The sequence below is a fragment of the Dreissena polymorpha genome, chromosome 5 (assembly GCF_020536995.1).
Source record: "Dreissena polymorpha isolate Duluth1 chromosome 5, UMN_Dpol_1.0, whole genome shotgun sequence".
Lineage (NCBI taxonomy): Eukaryota > Metazoa > Mollusca > Bivalvia > Myida > Dreissenidae > Dreissena > Dreissena polymorpha.
In genome coordinates, this window is record NC_068359.1 from 8,183,795 (window position 1) to 8,201,270 (window position 17,476).

The 17,476-nt window shown below is 34.5% G+C and overlaps 1 protein-coding gene across 2 annotated transcripts in view; it reads left to right on the forward strand.

Moving 5' to 3' along the window:
* The first annotated feature begins 3,196 nt into the window (after positions 1–3,196).
* Positions 3,197–17,476, forward strand: part of LOC127882061 (ubiquitin carboxyl-terminal hydrolase BAP1-like) — a 36,708-nt gene continuing 22,428 nt past the window's right edge. For both annotated transcript variants that reach the window (XM_052430471.1, XM_052430472.1), the window contains exons 1-7: positions 3,197–3,338; positions 5,444–5,473; positions 9,363–9,417; positions 12,120–12,249; positions 13,128–13,247; positions 14,221–14,282; positions 16,878–17,017. In XM_052430471.1, coding sequence (XP_052286431.1) covers positions 3,302–3,338; positions 5,444–5,473; positions 9,363–9,417; positions 12,120–12,249; positions 13,128–13,247; positions 14,221–14,282; positions 16,878–17,017 — 574 coding nt within the window. In that variant the 5' untranslated portion in view covers positions 3,197–3,301. The remainder of the gene's footprint in view (positions 3,339–5,443; positions 5,474–9,362; positions 9,418–12,119; positions 12,250–13,127; positions 13,248–14,220; positions 14,283–16,877; positions 17,018–17,476) is intronic.

Here is a 17,476-nt window from a genome sequence, read left to right on the forward strand (position 1 = left end):
CGGCGCTTTTTTCAATATTTGGCATTTTTATAAAATATTTACGTTTAAAGTTTAGTGGTTACAGTACGGGATTTGTCTTGTGACACACAGGGTTATTGAACGGAATGTTTAATGTATTTTCACGCTTCAATGTACTAAAATGAAATATGCGAAAAGCGAAAGCTTTAATAGGCGTCAATATAATAAAATAATATAATATACGTTAAAGTGCAAGAGACGTTGATATTATCAGCGACACTGTACAATTTTCTTTCTGGCGGATTTTGTATCATCTCATTACGTCACATCCGGCTGAGGGACACAACTCTTACACAAGCAAATGCGAATAACTGAAAGGGTCTATTGTTCGAGAAAAATCTTGATGCGGACTATTTGGCTACTGAACTATGGCGCATGACATTGAACAAAATAATAAAAGCGACTAAGTGAATGTTTTACCTCATACATTGGATGTAGTGACCTCGAATTAAATATTTAAATTTTGTATTTTAGCAAAATATGGTGAATCGGCCGAATCAGTTGAACATTTTTCCGATTTAAAGAGGCATGCTTCAATAACGGTATATTACCTCAATCGGATACATTGGTAACTTCACTTACATACAAGCGTCACGCTTCCATACCAAGCTAATTTGCGTTATTATGTGTGTGGCGCTCTAGAAAGCGAAAGGTACATGAAAATCCACCTATCAAACAAAATGTATCGTGTTCTGAGATAACTGGGCTTGATGTAATGCATGTGCGTAAAGTGTCGTCCCAGATAAGCCTGTGCAGTCCGCAGGGACGACACTTTCCGCTTTTATGGTATTTTTAGTTTCATGGAAGTCCCTCCTATACCGAAAATACACATGACTACACATGCTAATCTGGGACGACACTTTACGCACATGCATTACGCCCAGTTTTCTCAGAACACGACTCAAATATAAGACAACGGCTTAGTGTAGCGCCAGTTAAAACACAAAAAAATCAAACTGACGTGCAATAAAAGTGGAATGTAAAAACTAAAATGGTAAAGCCTGTTCAATACTATTACAAGGTTGATGAGACAAAATACTACCATAGAGATTGCGATTCGGAATAAGTGACGTGATTCGGAATACCTGACGCGACACAAGATGCATATTACTACATAGGCTAACGTTTAGTTTTTATTTATTGAATTTATTTGTAAAACTTGTATTGTACGTTCTAAAAAAACTCGGATTTTGTAAATTAAGTGGTTAATATTTCTATAAATAGCGCATGGTGACGATTTTATAATACGCGCATTATTATACTTGCGTTTTTTCACGCATAAATAATCGAACAAAAAATCATAGACTTATATCTATATATAAAGCACAACACTGGGGGTATATTTTCTCTTTTATTAGGAAAATATATCGTATACAAGTTTGTATACAATAAAAAATCTGCTCCTGGTAAGCTAAATATTGCGACTTGCTTTGAAGATTTAATTTTGTGAAAACTCATAACAAATCTATATTTCCTCAAGATATAAAGACAATTTTCCGAAACCACTTTAAATCGTGGTTAAATAAGTAAACGCCAATGCATGAGCAACCCTGAATATTCATTTGACACTACCTACAATTTAAAGGGCGATTGACGAAAACAGAAAATTTCTGAAATACCGTTTTTTTAAATTCTTAGTGTATATTGATAATCACGACTGGTATATTACATAACTTGAAAAAAAGTTGTTAAGTTTTCATATTTTCAGTATATTCGGTAATAAATTGTACTGGGCACAGGTACCAGGTAACTATAAATAACGCAAGTAGATTGATCATCATCGTCACGTGGTAAACCAAGGAATGCTATTTGTGCATGCGTAGCGAATTGTATATATTTTATATATAAAATGATCAATCTACTTGCGTTATTTATAGTGTGTTTATCGTTGTCACCTATTTTTTGCGATGTACTTTCGATTTCACATCGCGATATTTTATTATCGAATATACTGAAAATACTTTTTTTCAAGTAATGTAATATAATAATCGTGATATTTTAATCCATATAAACTAATAATTGTAAAAAATACGGTGTTTTTTAACTTTTATTTTTTCGTCAATCGCGGTTGACGGTCCCTTTAAGGGTGAACTAAATGAAAGCAAGTAAAATATGTAATTTCTCTCGCAACCCTGGGCATTAGACGTAATAGAAATTCATTAAAATACTAACTAAAAGCTGACAATTGTGATGGAAGTCGGCCCAAATAACCTCGTCGGGTAATCTACATCCAACTTTAAAGTTTTAGTCATTTTTACTTCAACTTTTCATTTTTAACATGACTTACAAAGGTGTGCGACATTTATCGTTAATGTTGCGACATATATCGGCAGTTTAAATGTTTGCGTCATTTATCGTTAAAGTTTATCAGGATTTCCGACATTTATCGTTCCTTGCGACATTTATCGTCAAGGTTGCGACAAATCTCGTAGCCTGCGACATATTACGGCGATGCGACATTTAACGGCGCTACAGTTCAGAGAAAGTTTTAACACTTAAAAAAATGCAACTCGCACTCTTGATTTTTTCTCCAATATTATACATTCAACGTATTATTCAATATTTTTATTAAAATGTGTGGGCCCTATCGATTATGTACAGGTAAACGGTAAACATGACACCTTTATATCAATTAAATAAAGATCGTCTGCAATTTCTTGTTAAAAGGGCCGTCCAACAGATAAAGCGTCGTTCGACGCGAAACGATATTTTGGGAAACTACGAGGATTGCTTATATAGTTTAAAAATACATCCTTAACATGAGACTTTTTACTCCAGGACTCCAGGGGTCAGTGGTTCGAGCCCTGTTGAGGGTTACTTGTTTTCCTTTTTTCAAATTGTATTCTTGTTTTTTACTGGATATTTTTAGTTCAAATGTTTTAATTTATCAATATAAAGCGTTTAAAGCATTTAATGGCAAGCTTCAATACATGCCAAAATCTGTTGGACGGCCCCTTTAATACATGAATATTTGTACATATGTGTGTTGAATAAACTACTTGCCACGTCTTCAATAAACCGTCCTTATGTTGAATGGCTGCCCGTTGTTTATTGTTTCTTATTTTACTATGTTTCATTTACCATCTTTTATATGTTTTCATATTTGGAAACTATATAATAACGGAGAATAAGAAGCGTCTGTTACATTGTGCATTTTATGGTGCTTCGTTGTGATTAGTGGTATTTACGCTCTTCTCAAAGGAGTTTTAGAAGAAGAAGAACAAGCTGTTATAAATATATGTTGTTAAGTTGACACATTTTGTGTTTAATTGTTATTCGAATAATGAATAAAGGTTGGCTAGAACTCGAGAGCGACCCAGGTATATTTCTTTTGTAGCCTTATTTTGCTAGCACATTGTATTTAGATTCGTACACAGTACCTTTCGTACTCATTAAACTTTATTTTAAAGGGGCCTTTTCACGTTTTGGTTAATTGACAAAATTTAAAAAAAGTTGTTTCAGATTCGCAAATTTTCGTTTAAGTTATGATATTTGTGAGGATACAGTAATACTGAACATTTACCATGCTCCAAAATAGCCATTATATGCATTTTTTGACAATTTAAAAACCTGAAAATTATAAATCGTTGCAACGCGAACGATTGAATAATTTGAAGAGTTCTGTTGTTGTCGTTATATTTTGTGAAACCACAAGGATTGCTTATATAAAGTATAAAATACATCCCTCCATATTTGAGCACGGATGGCAGAGTGGTCTAAGTGGTAGACTTTTACTCCAGGATTCCAGGGGTAAGTGATTCGAGCCTTGTTGAGTTACTTTTTTTTCTTATTTTTTTAATTTTTTTTTCGTGACTTTTTACTGGAGCTTTTTAGATCCAATGTTTGCTTAATCAGTACAAAGCATTTACTGACAAAATTCAATACATGCCAAAATCTGTGAAAAGGCCCCTTTAAACCTTCTCATTTAACTGTGCACTGTTAATGTAGATGTGAGATTTTTTTGCAACCATGTGTAAGACTGCATAAAATATAATTGTATTTGTGTTACCACACACAGGGCTAGAATTTCATGCATTGGTTAATTTTTTTTTTTTAAATTACATTAGTTTGTGTAACCACTTTTCCTGTTGATTCAGCCACCTATGCATTTAATCTCTTGCATGTGTACATCAAGGTTAAATATGCAATCCTGCCTTTCTTGCAAGCTGTGTTCCACCACAACCACCTCTAGGCTGTTGAAAGACTGCTCTACAACCTCTGGAGTTAAATATTTTGCCCTGTTTGATTTCAGAGCTGAGGGTTTGAGGGTTGAGAATATCAATTCCCACTTTTTAAGGAATCCATACAGCCAGCAGTTGCTGAGTGGTTTGTCAGAATCGCGCTTTCCTTGATGGTGCACTAATTCACCTCTCAACTTCTGCATGGCTGTATTACTCAAACCAAGTCAAGCCCTCCACATTGTTTGTAACAAGGGTCTCCGTCAGGAACTTGCTACAATGTTTTTTTCACCATTGGAATGGGCCCAGGTCCTTATGGATTGGGAAATATGGCGTCCTTTTTGACTTAAATTGGGAAATTAATTTTGTAGATTTTATGCTTACAAATATACTTTAAAATTGATAATTGATTAATTGTTAACATTGATTTCAATATAATTTTTTTCTAAGGTTCAATTTATAGAGCTGGATATGGAGATGAATGACATGTTTAGAGTTAAAAAAATTTTTTTTTTGGGGAAACCTTCAATGGGGATTTTTTAGGTCCCATTTGGGAAAAAAACCTTTTTCCATTTGGAACGGGTCTCCCTACTGGACCCTTGTTTGGAAGAAAAATAACACTGTTTCAGAATCAATACATTCACTGATTCTGTCTCAAAAATGTTTGATAAGGGATGTGGAACTGGAGAGCCACCAGACACAATGTGCTCATGATGAGCTTTTGTGATCGCCTTTTATCCGTCGTGCGTTGTGCGTCATGCAGCGTCAACATTTGCCTTATTAACACTCTAGAGGCCACATTTATTGTCCGATCTTCATGAAATGTTGTCAGAAGATTTATGCCAATGATATTTTGGACGAGTCAAAAACTCCCAATTTAAGGTAAATAATATATAACAAAAAATATATAATAAAAACTATATTGCATTATTTAGTTCCTCTCCCTATCCAGCTCAATGAATTCAACCTTAGTAGATATAATATTCAAAACACTTATTGTCTCAATTTTATAGAGATGGCTAGCCAAACAAAATCCAATGACCACCTACATGTTCCTCATTCCCAAAATGCTAAGCAAAAACACACATGATATGTATTATAAATTTTATGTGCCTGTTACTGAACAATTAATAATTTTCCTGGAATATTTTCCAAGCACTAGGCTCCACCATAAGTTACAGAACATCCTTAAGATTATCTACCTCTGGAACGGCAACTATTAATTACATTGTTATTATTATTTGTAGGTCTGTTCACGTTGCTGCTACAAGATTTTGGTAAGTACCGGTATGACAAGTAATTTACCACTTAAACATAGTAATAATAATGAGAGTTTGTTTGCTCTTCGTACATTTTTTTATGTACAACATTCATATTGTTTTTGGCATGTTTGTCCGTCCGTCCATCTGTCCGTCTGTCTGTCACTGTGTGTGTCCTAAAACTTTAACCTTGGTTAAAGTTTTGCAATAACTTTTGCATTATTGAAAATAGCAACTTGATATTTGGCATGCATGTGTATCTCATGGAGCTGCACATTTTGAGTGGTGAAAGGTCAAGGTCATCGTTCAAGGTCAAAGGTCAAATATTGGGCTTCAGAGCGGCGCAATAGGGGGCATTGTGTTTCTGAGAAAACACATCTCTTGTTCAAGTAAGTTATGCTATGTAACCACAATGGGTAAGTGTACCATACAGATATTGCAAGAATTGTAAGTATGATGTATCTACCTGCCACACCTATTTACTAGAAAAAGGTTACGATTTGACACACACATTGTATTTACTAGTATAACATTATGATATGACATACACATTGTAATTACTAGTATAAGGTTATTATATAACACACACATTGTATTAACTAGCAGGGCTAGCGCTGGCCCAAAATTTCTTTGAGCAATCCAGATTTCGTTTTTCAGCGCGCGCAAAAAGTGGTTTTTAAATAATAATATATACTATCAACTTGTTCATATTTCTTTTTATGACAACAAGGGCATATCACATATAATATAACATGCAGTTTTCAATATATTAGTAATTATTACGGTACTTTTCAAAGTACAAACATAAGTTAATTTGTACATGTACATTTAACAGTGGAGTAAGTTGTCCCAAATTTGAAATCCTGAAAATTAGGCCGGGGGTCTTAGAACCAGGATCCCAACAGGAATAAAGGGCAAAGCCCCCCACCCCACCCAGAGACTTACAAATTCTTCTTTGTTATAGTCTTTCCAATTGCAATTTCAAGTGAATGCAATTCGAAATAATATAAACCTTATCGTCTGTATTACCGCTTGTGTATTCGGCATTCTATTTGTTCTATAAAGAACTCCGAAAATAAATTTAAATCAGCGAAAAATAATTTATCCGAAAACGTACGCGTTCTGCACTTGAAATAAAATTTGCATATCGTTTGATTGCAGAAAATGAAAATTGGTAGCCTAGCAAATACGTAATAAATATACCATTTGGTTGACATTTTTCTTACAATAGCATAGCTTGTGGGTAAAAACAACTTAATTATCACCTTTTATTTCAAACGATAACATCGATAATCGTCAGAAAGGTGTAACATCATCAACATAGAACTAATTATTTAATAATCATCCTTTAATTCAGATCGATAATTGGTAGACAGGTCTTAAGTGATCAGCTGAGAAATTATTTATTGTTGCTCTTGTCATTTGTTTATCTTTAAATACAACGTTTGCCATTAGCCGATAAATTGTAGGCAGACAACAATATCAACTGTGTATTCCAAGTGTCTCCGCATGATTGACTCAATATTATTTGTGAGCGAACTCAATGTTGATTGGCCAGCTACCACGTGCACTTCAATAACAATAAGGTCATCTGGTGCAGAACGGTTTTCGTTTATTGTTTAATTTGCGAACACTTTTAATGAAACAAAGAGAAAACTATACAAAACCAGTTTGGATTTAAATGGCGGATAATTTCAATGAAGATTTGCGAGATTTTAGCATTTTCGCAAATCAGAATTTTCATGAGCCAATTTCTCAATATTTTCGCAAATGGCTCAAATGGCAAAGACAGCACGAGCCCTGAACTAGTATAAGGATATGATATGACACACACATTGCATTAACTAGTATAAGTTTATGGTATGACACACACATTGTATTAACTAGTATAAGGATATAATATGACACACACATTGTATTAACTGGTATAAGGTTATGATATGTCACACACATTGTATTAACTGGTATAAGGTTATGATATGTCACACACATTGTATTTACTAGTTTAAGGTTATGATATGACACACACATTGTATTTTCTAGTATAAGGTTATGATATGACACACACATTCAGGGGTCTAGCTAGGTTCAAAATTTAGGGAGAAGTCACTTCTCCCAAAGGCCAAAATAGGGAGAAGTGGCAACTTTTCGGGGAGAAATGGTAGTACTTTTGCATCCAGGGGTCAAGCTTTGCTCAAAATTTCAAGAGATGTCACTTCTGTACAGTTGCGTCATAGGTCTTCATTTTACATGATAGGTCTTCATTTTACATGATAGGTCTTCATTTTACATGATAGGTCTTCATTTTACATGATAGGTCTTCATTTTACATGATAGGTCTTCATTTTACATGATAGGTCTTCATTTTACATGATAGGTCTTCATTTTACATGATAGGTCTTCATTTTACATGATAGGTCTTCATTTTACATGTATTTTGTGGCAAATTAAAGGAGAAGTATTTCCGTTCAGCTTTCAATCAACTCTTTACTTGTCTTATACCCCTCATTAAACCGTGCCAATTATCATTAATCAGAAACAACTCTTATTTCACACTTTGGGGGACAACATTTACAAATACAAACACACACTCACTTAAGTGTTCATTTTTGTTATTGATGTATTTGACTGAGTTTAAGTTATATATTTAACACTTAACATGCTATGTATGTGATAACTGATAAGCTATTTCAATAATAGAGGCTGAAATGGGTGATGGAATTCAAAAGGCTGCATTTCATTTATAATAAGAGATGTCAAGTGTATGAAACCTACATTTTTCTTATTTGTAATTGATTGTAAATTATTCTGGTACTTTTTATTATTTTTTTCCTGTACAGGTGTATCAAATAAAACTTCAATTTTAACAAAACCAGTAATATTCATAATCTTCTTACTTCCTTGTAAATTTTAAGAAAATCAAGATTAAATCGAATTAATATTGTACTACAATTTTTTGAAATAAAAATTTATTTAAAGTCTCATTTTACAGCACAGATTCCAAATCTTACCCGTAAATGAGCCCTATATTTATTGCCAGTGTGCTAGGTTAACTCTTCCCATTTGATCATTTCTTTGTATTGTTTTAATGGGCTGTTTAACTTTGCTCAAGTATAGTTATTGGTAGCCAGCACAAGGCAATTAATCAAGACTTCACCTATGAACAATTTTAAGAACTCTAATAGCTCCCGACTGTGCATTTGAATGTTCAACTTTGCATGACCTGTAAATGGGGCAACTTCTGGCTGAGAATTCTCCTGTGTCCAATTCTCAACATCAAATTGATTTTAATGGTCAATGTGTGGCACAAACAAATAATTAAAAGGTGGAGAAGTTATGTCGCCTTCATAAAATTAATTAGCGACATAAATATTCCCTTGGCGAGCAAATCGCCCACTTCGCCCACTAGCGAGACCCCTGACACATTGTATTTTCTAGTATAAGGATATGATATGACACACACTGACATTGTATTTACTAGTATAAGGATATGATATGACACACACACATTGTGTTTACTAGTATAAGGATATGATATGACACACACATATTGTATTTACTAGTATAAGGATATGATATGTCACACACACATTGTGTTTACTAGTATAAGGATATGATATGACACACACATATTGTATTTACTAGTATAAGGATATGATATGACAAACACACATTGTGTTTACTAGTATAAGGATATGATATGACAAACACACATTGTGTTTACTAGTATAAGGATATGATATGACACACACGCAATATGATATGACACACACATTGTATTTACTAGTATAAGGTTATGATATGACACACACATTGTATTAACTAGTATAAAGATATGATATGACACACACACATTGTGTTTACTAGTATAAGGTTATGATATGACACACACATTGTATTCTTTAAGGGGTGAAAGGTGTCCAGGTGGAAGAAATATATGATCTTCAGAAAGCATTTGAAGGGTAAGAGTTCAATTTATACATTCATTCAATTTGTGTTATTAAATGATGAGATGGAAATAATCATAGAATCAATAATAATACATGTAGTTTAGAGCAGTTATAAAACATTGTAATTAATAATGAATGGTATTATTATTTCTGTGGACTGCGGGACTGAAATAAGAAATTGGAAATATATGGTTTCAACATACAAAACAACCAACAACTATACATGTACATGGAAAGGGATTTTTTCCTTTATTAATTGCCTTTTAAGGGCATTTTTCCATTTGCGGGAGGAAAAATCCCAAAAGGGAGGAAAGTTGCATCAATTTTGTTACAAGAATGCATTATCTGCAAGTGAACAAATAACATGAGCTCTGAAACTGACAATTTCAGCAAAAAGGCATGTAAGGGAATATTGAGATGAGTTTGTGCAATCAAGTACCAAGCAATAAAGGAGTCCCATCATTCCCAATCTGAACATTTCACAATAAAGGAGACCCATAATTCCCAATCTGAACATTTCACAATAAAGGAGACCCATCATTCCCAATCTGAAGATTTCACAATAAAGGAGTCCCATCATTCCCAATCTGAAGATTTCACAATAAAGGAGTCCCATCATTCCCAATCTGAAGATTTCACAATAAAGGAGACCCATCATTCCCAATCTGAAGATTTCACAATAAAGGAGTCCCATCATTCCCAATCTGAAGATTTCACAATAAAGGAGTCCCATCATTCCCAATCTGAAGATTTCACCATGGTGAATGCACATTTTTGCTATTTAATGTTTTTTTTGTGCTTATTTGTCCCAATCTGCGCAGAACCGGTACTTTTTTTTAATTGGACTAAAAAAATGACTCATTAAAACCATTAGTTTTTAATAAATACCAGTTTGCTAGTTTAAACTTAATATCTGTAGAACATGTGGAATTCTTGCAAGTCACCATTAAACATGGCAAATATACAACACAAGTTCATGTGTTCTTCTCATGTAAGTAGTTTGGGTACACATTGTTCACTGCCAAAGTTATACAGAGATTATTAAACTTAAGGATTATGCCATAATTCAGTGTTATTCCATCATTAAAGAAATAATTTTAGTTCGGAGAACTGTTGAACTATAGTAACTGTTGACACCAGTTAATTAGTTTACATTGTAGTTAATTATAGGAAAACCCCGAATTTGGTTCAACACACAATACGTTGTATTCTTATTTGCTTTGCATACTATGTATTTTTATTTGCTTTGCATACTATGTATTCTTATTTGCTTTGCAGACTATGTATTCTTATTTGCTTTGCATACTATGTATTCTTATTTGCTTTGCATACTAACGGGGTATGTAAAGAGATTTCTTTTACAGATTAGCCAAATTACAATTTCCAAAAACAAATAATAGATCAAGAAAATAATGTATACATAATATTCAAACAAGTGAAAAAGCACTAATGACAAAGACAAATAATGTTTCCTTTCTTGATAATCATCAATTGATAAAATAATAAAGCATGACATTGTGTATTTCTTTTTTTATAGAAAATATGTGTATTACTAACATAGCATTTGAACTTGAATAGTATAAGTTTATGGTATGACACACACATTGTATTAACTAGTATAAGGATATAATATGACACACACATTGTATTAACTGGTATAAGGTTATGATATGTCACACACATTGTATTAACTGGTATAAGGTTATGATATGTCACACACATTGTATTTACTAGTTTAAGGTTATGATATGACACACACATTGTATTTTCTAGTATAAGGTTATGATATGACACACACATTCAGGGGTCTAGCTAGGTTCAAAATTTAGGGAGAAGTCACTTCTCCCAAAGGCCAAAATAGGGAGAAGTGGCAACTTTTCGGGGAGAAATGGTAGTACTTTTGCATCCAGGGGTCAAGCTTTGCTCAAAATTTCAAGAGATGTCACTTCTGTACAGTTGCGTCATAGGTCTTCATTTTACATGATAGGTCTTCATTTTACATGATAGGTCTTCATTTTACATGATAGGTCTTCATTTTACATGATAGGTCTTCATTTTACATGATAGGTCTTCATTTTACATGATAGGTCTTCATTTTACATGTATTTTGTGGCAAATTAAAGGAGAAGTATTTCCGTTCAGCTTTCAATCAACTCTTTACTTGTCTTATACCCCTCATTAAACCGTGCCAATTATCATTAATCAGAAACAACTCTTATTTCACACTTTGGGGGACAACATTTACAAATACAAACACACACTCACTTAAGTGTTCATTTTTGTTATTGATGTATGCTTTGCATACTATGTATTCTTATTTGCTTTGCATACTAACGGGGTATGTAAAGAGATTTCTTTTACAGATTAGCCAAATTACAATTTCCAAAAACAAATAATAGATCAAGAAAATAATGTATACATAATATTCAAACAAGTGAAAAAGCACTAATGACAAAGACAAATAATGTTTCCTTTCTTGATAATCATCAATTGATAAAATAATAAAGCATGACATTGTGTATTTCTTTTTTTATAGAAAATATGTGTATTACTAACATAGCATTTGAACTTGTATGTTTTTGAAATGCCACTAAGAAAATAAATGGAAATCTGTAAACCAGTGCTGAGTTTCCTGATCATCTCCCCTACTCTCACTCAAATCTTCCTCAATAAATCAATCACAATCAACAACTCACAGTCTTCCCTCTGTACAGGAACACATATGGCTTCATCTTCCTGTTCCGTTGGATTGAAGAGCGCAGGTCGCGGCGCAAGACTATAACAGAAGACGAACAATTTGTCACTGATCCAGACGTCGTTAACAGCATATTCTTTGCCCAACAGGTTTGGCACTTAATGTCCACCTTATTATCTTTCCTATTGAAACCTTCCTCCACCCCTCGAAACTAAACAAAAATAAGTTCAGAGGGGGGTAACATACAAAAAGCCAAAGTTTTAAAGGAATTTGTTTTTATCTAAAACTTTCTATCAGAAAGTTTTTCTTTCTCTCTCATAGACCTGTCTTACTTAAAGCCACACAACTTATTTTGCATAGTAAATTTAAGTATAAATACAAAACATATTTTATATATGCCAATTTAAATGTATCTGGTGGTTCCAAGGTAGAAATCCGTCTTTTTTGTGCTTTAAAACTTAAAAATAATCGCATTTCTCGAAATGGACGTATACCGGTATGTCTAGAAATCCTACTTTTGGTTTTAAAAGCGATACCGTTTGAAAAAATAATAAATTACTTGCTAAATTGGCTATATACTTAATTTTATCTATGCCAATTAGAATATATCTGGTGATTGCAAGGTAGAAATCCGTCTTTTTGCGCTTTAAAACATATAAATAATCGCGTTTGTTGAAATGGACGTATACATATAGAAATCCTACTTTCGGTTTAAAAAAAAAATAAAAAATGAAATATTGCTAACTAGGCTATAGATTTAATGACAATTTTGCACACTTTCAAATTGCATCTAGGTATTTCATTTCAAGGTGTGTGGCTTTAACATGTGCAACACATTTTCAGTATTTTGCTATTTTTAAACGCAAAATTGCCTGGTACCTACAGTTATTCTTATTTTATTTAAGTAATTCTTTGAATTCTAATTGTCAATTTTGCATGTGCTAGATTTAAGGAACATACTTATCTGAAATGTCTATTTGTTGTAATCTGGTTACATTTGTTACAAAGCTCCAGTTTCTATGTTCAGATGATCCCCAATTCCTGCGCCACCCACGCCCTGCTCAGCGTGCTACTGAACTGTGAGAAGGTGACCCTGGGAGAGACCCTGGCTCACCTGAAGACTTACAGCTCCAACATGAACCCCGAGGTTTGTAACATTCTGAAGACTTGCAGAGGTTTGTAGCAGAAGACTTGCAGATGTTTGTAGCACACTGAAGACCTACAGCCCCAACATAAACACTGACGTTTGTAGCAACCTGAAGACTTGCAGAGGTTTGTAGCATACTGAAGACTTGCAGAGGTTTGTAGCATACTGAAAACTTACAGCCCCAACATAAACACTGAGGTTTGTAGCATACTGAAGACTTACAGCCCCAACATAAACACTGAGGTTTGTAGCATACTGAAGACTTGCAGAGGTTTGTAGCATACTGAAAACTTACAGAGGTTTGTAATATACTAAAGACTTACAGCTCCAACATGCACCCAGAAGTTTGTAATATACTGAAGACTTGCAGCTCCAACATGAACCCAGAGGTTTGTAATATGCTGAAGACTTGCAGCTCCAACATGAACCTTGTGGTTTATAGTATACTGCAGAGGTTTCTAGCATACTGAAGACTCACAAATTGAACATGAAACACAAGGTTTGTAGCATACTGGAGACTAACAAAGATTTGTAATATGCGAGCATTGCTAGATTGCTTTATTTTTTTCAATGTGTTTTTTACCATTACACCATATGATCACATATGCAAATAATAAAAATTGATTCAATATTGAATGCAATGTTTTATGTAGCAAACAATTCAAAACACAAACTTCATGACATGTTTGAATGCACACTATGACTCTAGCTATACCCTTGGCTGAGACATGTATCCTTTGCTTTATTTAGAATGAATTCCTTAGCAGAGGGATGACGGTATTGAGAAATCTGCGAGTAATTGAAATAGTAAGCTGTGCTAATTAACCCTTTCAGAGTAGCTATAAGAACAAATAGCCCTTAGGAAACTTTTGTTGCGACACATGTGGTAGAATTATAGAGGCCTGTTGCTATTCTGTATTGGATCTTGTCAGATATCGGTTAGTCAATGTGTTGTCTTCATTATCTTTTCCAGAACAAAGGATATGCGATAGGAAACATTCCTGAGTTAGCTAGAGCTCATAACAGTCATGCAAGGTGAGTTCAAAATGGAAAGTGTATAACTGAATTTGCTGCATATCCATCAATTCCATCAATTCTAGCATATGACCTTGCTGATGCATTTGGGACAAAGACATTTTAAAATGAATTGTCTCCTGTGTAAATCAACAACTTTATATCCTCCCCTTCCCCCAGACCTTTCCCTGTTGAGTTACTTTATATCCTCCCCTTCCCCCAGACCTTTCCCTATTGAGTTACTTTATATCCTCCCCTTCCCCCAGACCTTTCCCTATTGAGTTACTTTATATCCTCCCCTTCTCAAGACCTTTCCCTATTGAGTTACTTTATATCCTCCCCTTCCCCCAGACCTTTCCCTATTGAGTTACTTTATATCCTCCCCTTCCCCCAGACCTTTCCCTATTGAGTTACTTTATATCCTCCCCTTCCCCCAGACCTTTCCCAATTGAGTTACTTTATATCCTCCCCCTTCCCCCAGACCTTTCCCTATTGAGTTAAACTCTGCTGCCCATACGGACAAGTCAAAAATGAACTTCGAAGTTCTGTGAATGTTATTAAAGTCAAACAAATTTTTGAACAAAACACTTGTTAATTTGCTAAACTTCTAATTCTTATATAACAGTTTTTATTAATAGGGCAGAAAAAAATTCTGATCCCGAGCAAACTTTTGTTAAATGTAATTATCACTTCTTTAGTACACATATATATGCCCCCCTTCGAGAAGAAGAGGGTTAATATTGTTTTTCTTGATGACGGTTGGTTGTTCTGTCGGTAGACCAGTTTGTTTCTCATCAATAACCTGTGAATGGATAGACCAATTGGCTTGATACTTCCCATGTGCATTGGCCTTTGCCAGTAGATGACCCCTATTGAAATTGGGGGCACTAAGTCAAAGTTCAAGGTCACTGTCACACTAAGAGTGAAACAAAATTCCGATCAAACTTGTGAATGGAGGGACCGATTGGCTTAATACTTCCAATGTGCATTGGCCTTGGACAGTAGATGACACCTATTGAAATTAGCGTCACAACGTCAAAGGTCAACGTCACTATCACAATAAGTTTGAAATTCATTTCCGATCCATAACTCATTAACAACTTTACCTATTGGCTTGATACTTCACATGTGCATCGACCTTGGACAGTAGATGACCCCTATTCAAATTGGGGTCACTAGTTAAATGCCCTGTTTAGGGGGGGGGGGGCGTATGTCTCCAACTGGCAGAGCTCTTGTTATAACATTGTTTGAAACATTTTATTAGTCCCCTTCTGGTGTGTGTCTGTCAGTCTGTGAGTCTGTCACACTTTTCTGGATCCTGTGATAACTTTAAAAGTTCTTAACATTTTTTCATGAAACTTGGAACATGGATAGATGGCAATATGGACATTATGCACGTTATTTCATTTTGTTCCTACGTCAAAAATTCTGGTTGCTATGGCAACAAATAAAAAATAAATTCTGACAATGGTGGAATTTCTGACAATGGTGGAGCCGGTAGGGGACTTTTATTGCTTGGCAATAGTCTTGTTTATGTACAGATAAACAATTCAAAATAAATTAAATAATATACTTTTGGGTATAATATACTTTATACTATGGCCCTTTGTCTTTTTTCCAGGGAGAAATATACAGTCCCAAAATGTTATTTTCTGTTTAAGTCCTCTTAAAATATTGAGTGGATCTCCCTCAATCTTACTAAGTTGATCTAAATATGTAACTGATTGATAAGAAAGGAATTATGGCTTGGATGAGTTTGGCACATGTATGCATTTTGTCTGTTATTCGACTTCTGAAAATATAGTTCTAAAATTTGATTGTTTTAACTTCTTTTTGACTACATTTGTACTACATTTTCGCAGTTGAACAACCTTAATGTGTAGATGATTGTTAAGAAAGGAATACAATGTCGCTACTGCTACCAGTTTTGGCTGAATTATGGCCCTTTGTCTTTTTGTTTACTGTGAATTTGTTTTTGGTGAAGCATGTGTTTTGGGGGCATCAGTGTCTATCGCACTTTTCCATTTAACTACTGTAACTAAGATAATGATTAGATGTCAACTTATTTATTTGAATAAAAACAAAAGCAATGTTTAAAAGAAGTACTTGTTATATTGAAGTTAAATTTATAAGATAAAAACATAATTTCAGGGGTGGGTGGAAATTTTAGCTCGTCTGTCTTCAGAGAAAACCTGAGGTATTGTCATAGCCTGCTCGTCATGTTGTCCCCTGTCCGCGTCGTGCTAAAACCTTTACATTTTGCTCTAAAATCAAAGTGCTTCCACCTACAACTTTGAAACTTCATATGCAGATGCACCTTGATAAGTTCTACACACCACACCCATTTTGGGGTCACTAGGTCAAAGGTAAAGGTCACTGTGACTTATAAAAAAAATAAAATCTGACAAGCTTTCATTTATTCAAAATTGCACTGCACCCGCAGCCGAGCATTGGCACCTGTTATGCGGTGCTCTGGAATGACAAATATATATACTTATGGCTTGGTCAAATTATTGTCCCATATATTGACGAAAATTTTCGCTTAATTTGATTTAAAAAAACAACCTGGTTGACTGCCTGTTATTGGTAACTACATTCTCTGTTTCCATGTGGCAGGAAGGAGGTGTCACACCTGCCAGAGAAGCTTCAGGGGATGACAGTACGGACCATGGAGGCCTTCCACTTTGTCAGCTACGTGCCTATCAACGGACACCTGTTTGAACTAGACGGACTCAAGCCCTACCCTATAGATCATGGTATGTGGGAATTGGGATATTTAAAGATCTAAAATGATGTCAGATTTTGTTGAACGCGTTTGCATAGAATGTCTTCTCTTGTACATGTAGTTTAGAATTGAATAGTGGAACATCATGTACATGTATCTAGACATTCAAGATTCAAATGAATAACTTGCTCCATTGCTTGCCATTTGACTTTAAAAGCCTTGTTTGAAGAATGACATGCCTGTTCATGATATATTCCGCTAATTAAATGTGTTATCTTTATCTGTCTTCTTTACTCTGTTGAATAAGCACTGCTTGAGTTGATTGCATTATTTCAATGTTGGCTGTGTATTGATGTAAGTTGATATGGGCAGCTTCACTGAGTCCACAGCAGGGTCCCAGTACGAGAGGATATTTATCCCCACGCTTTTCGGAGAAAAAGTAGGGATTATGTGGTTATCTCCGCTGTCTGTCTGTCTGTCTGTCCGTCCT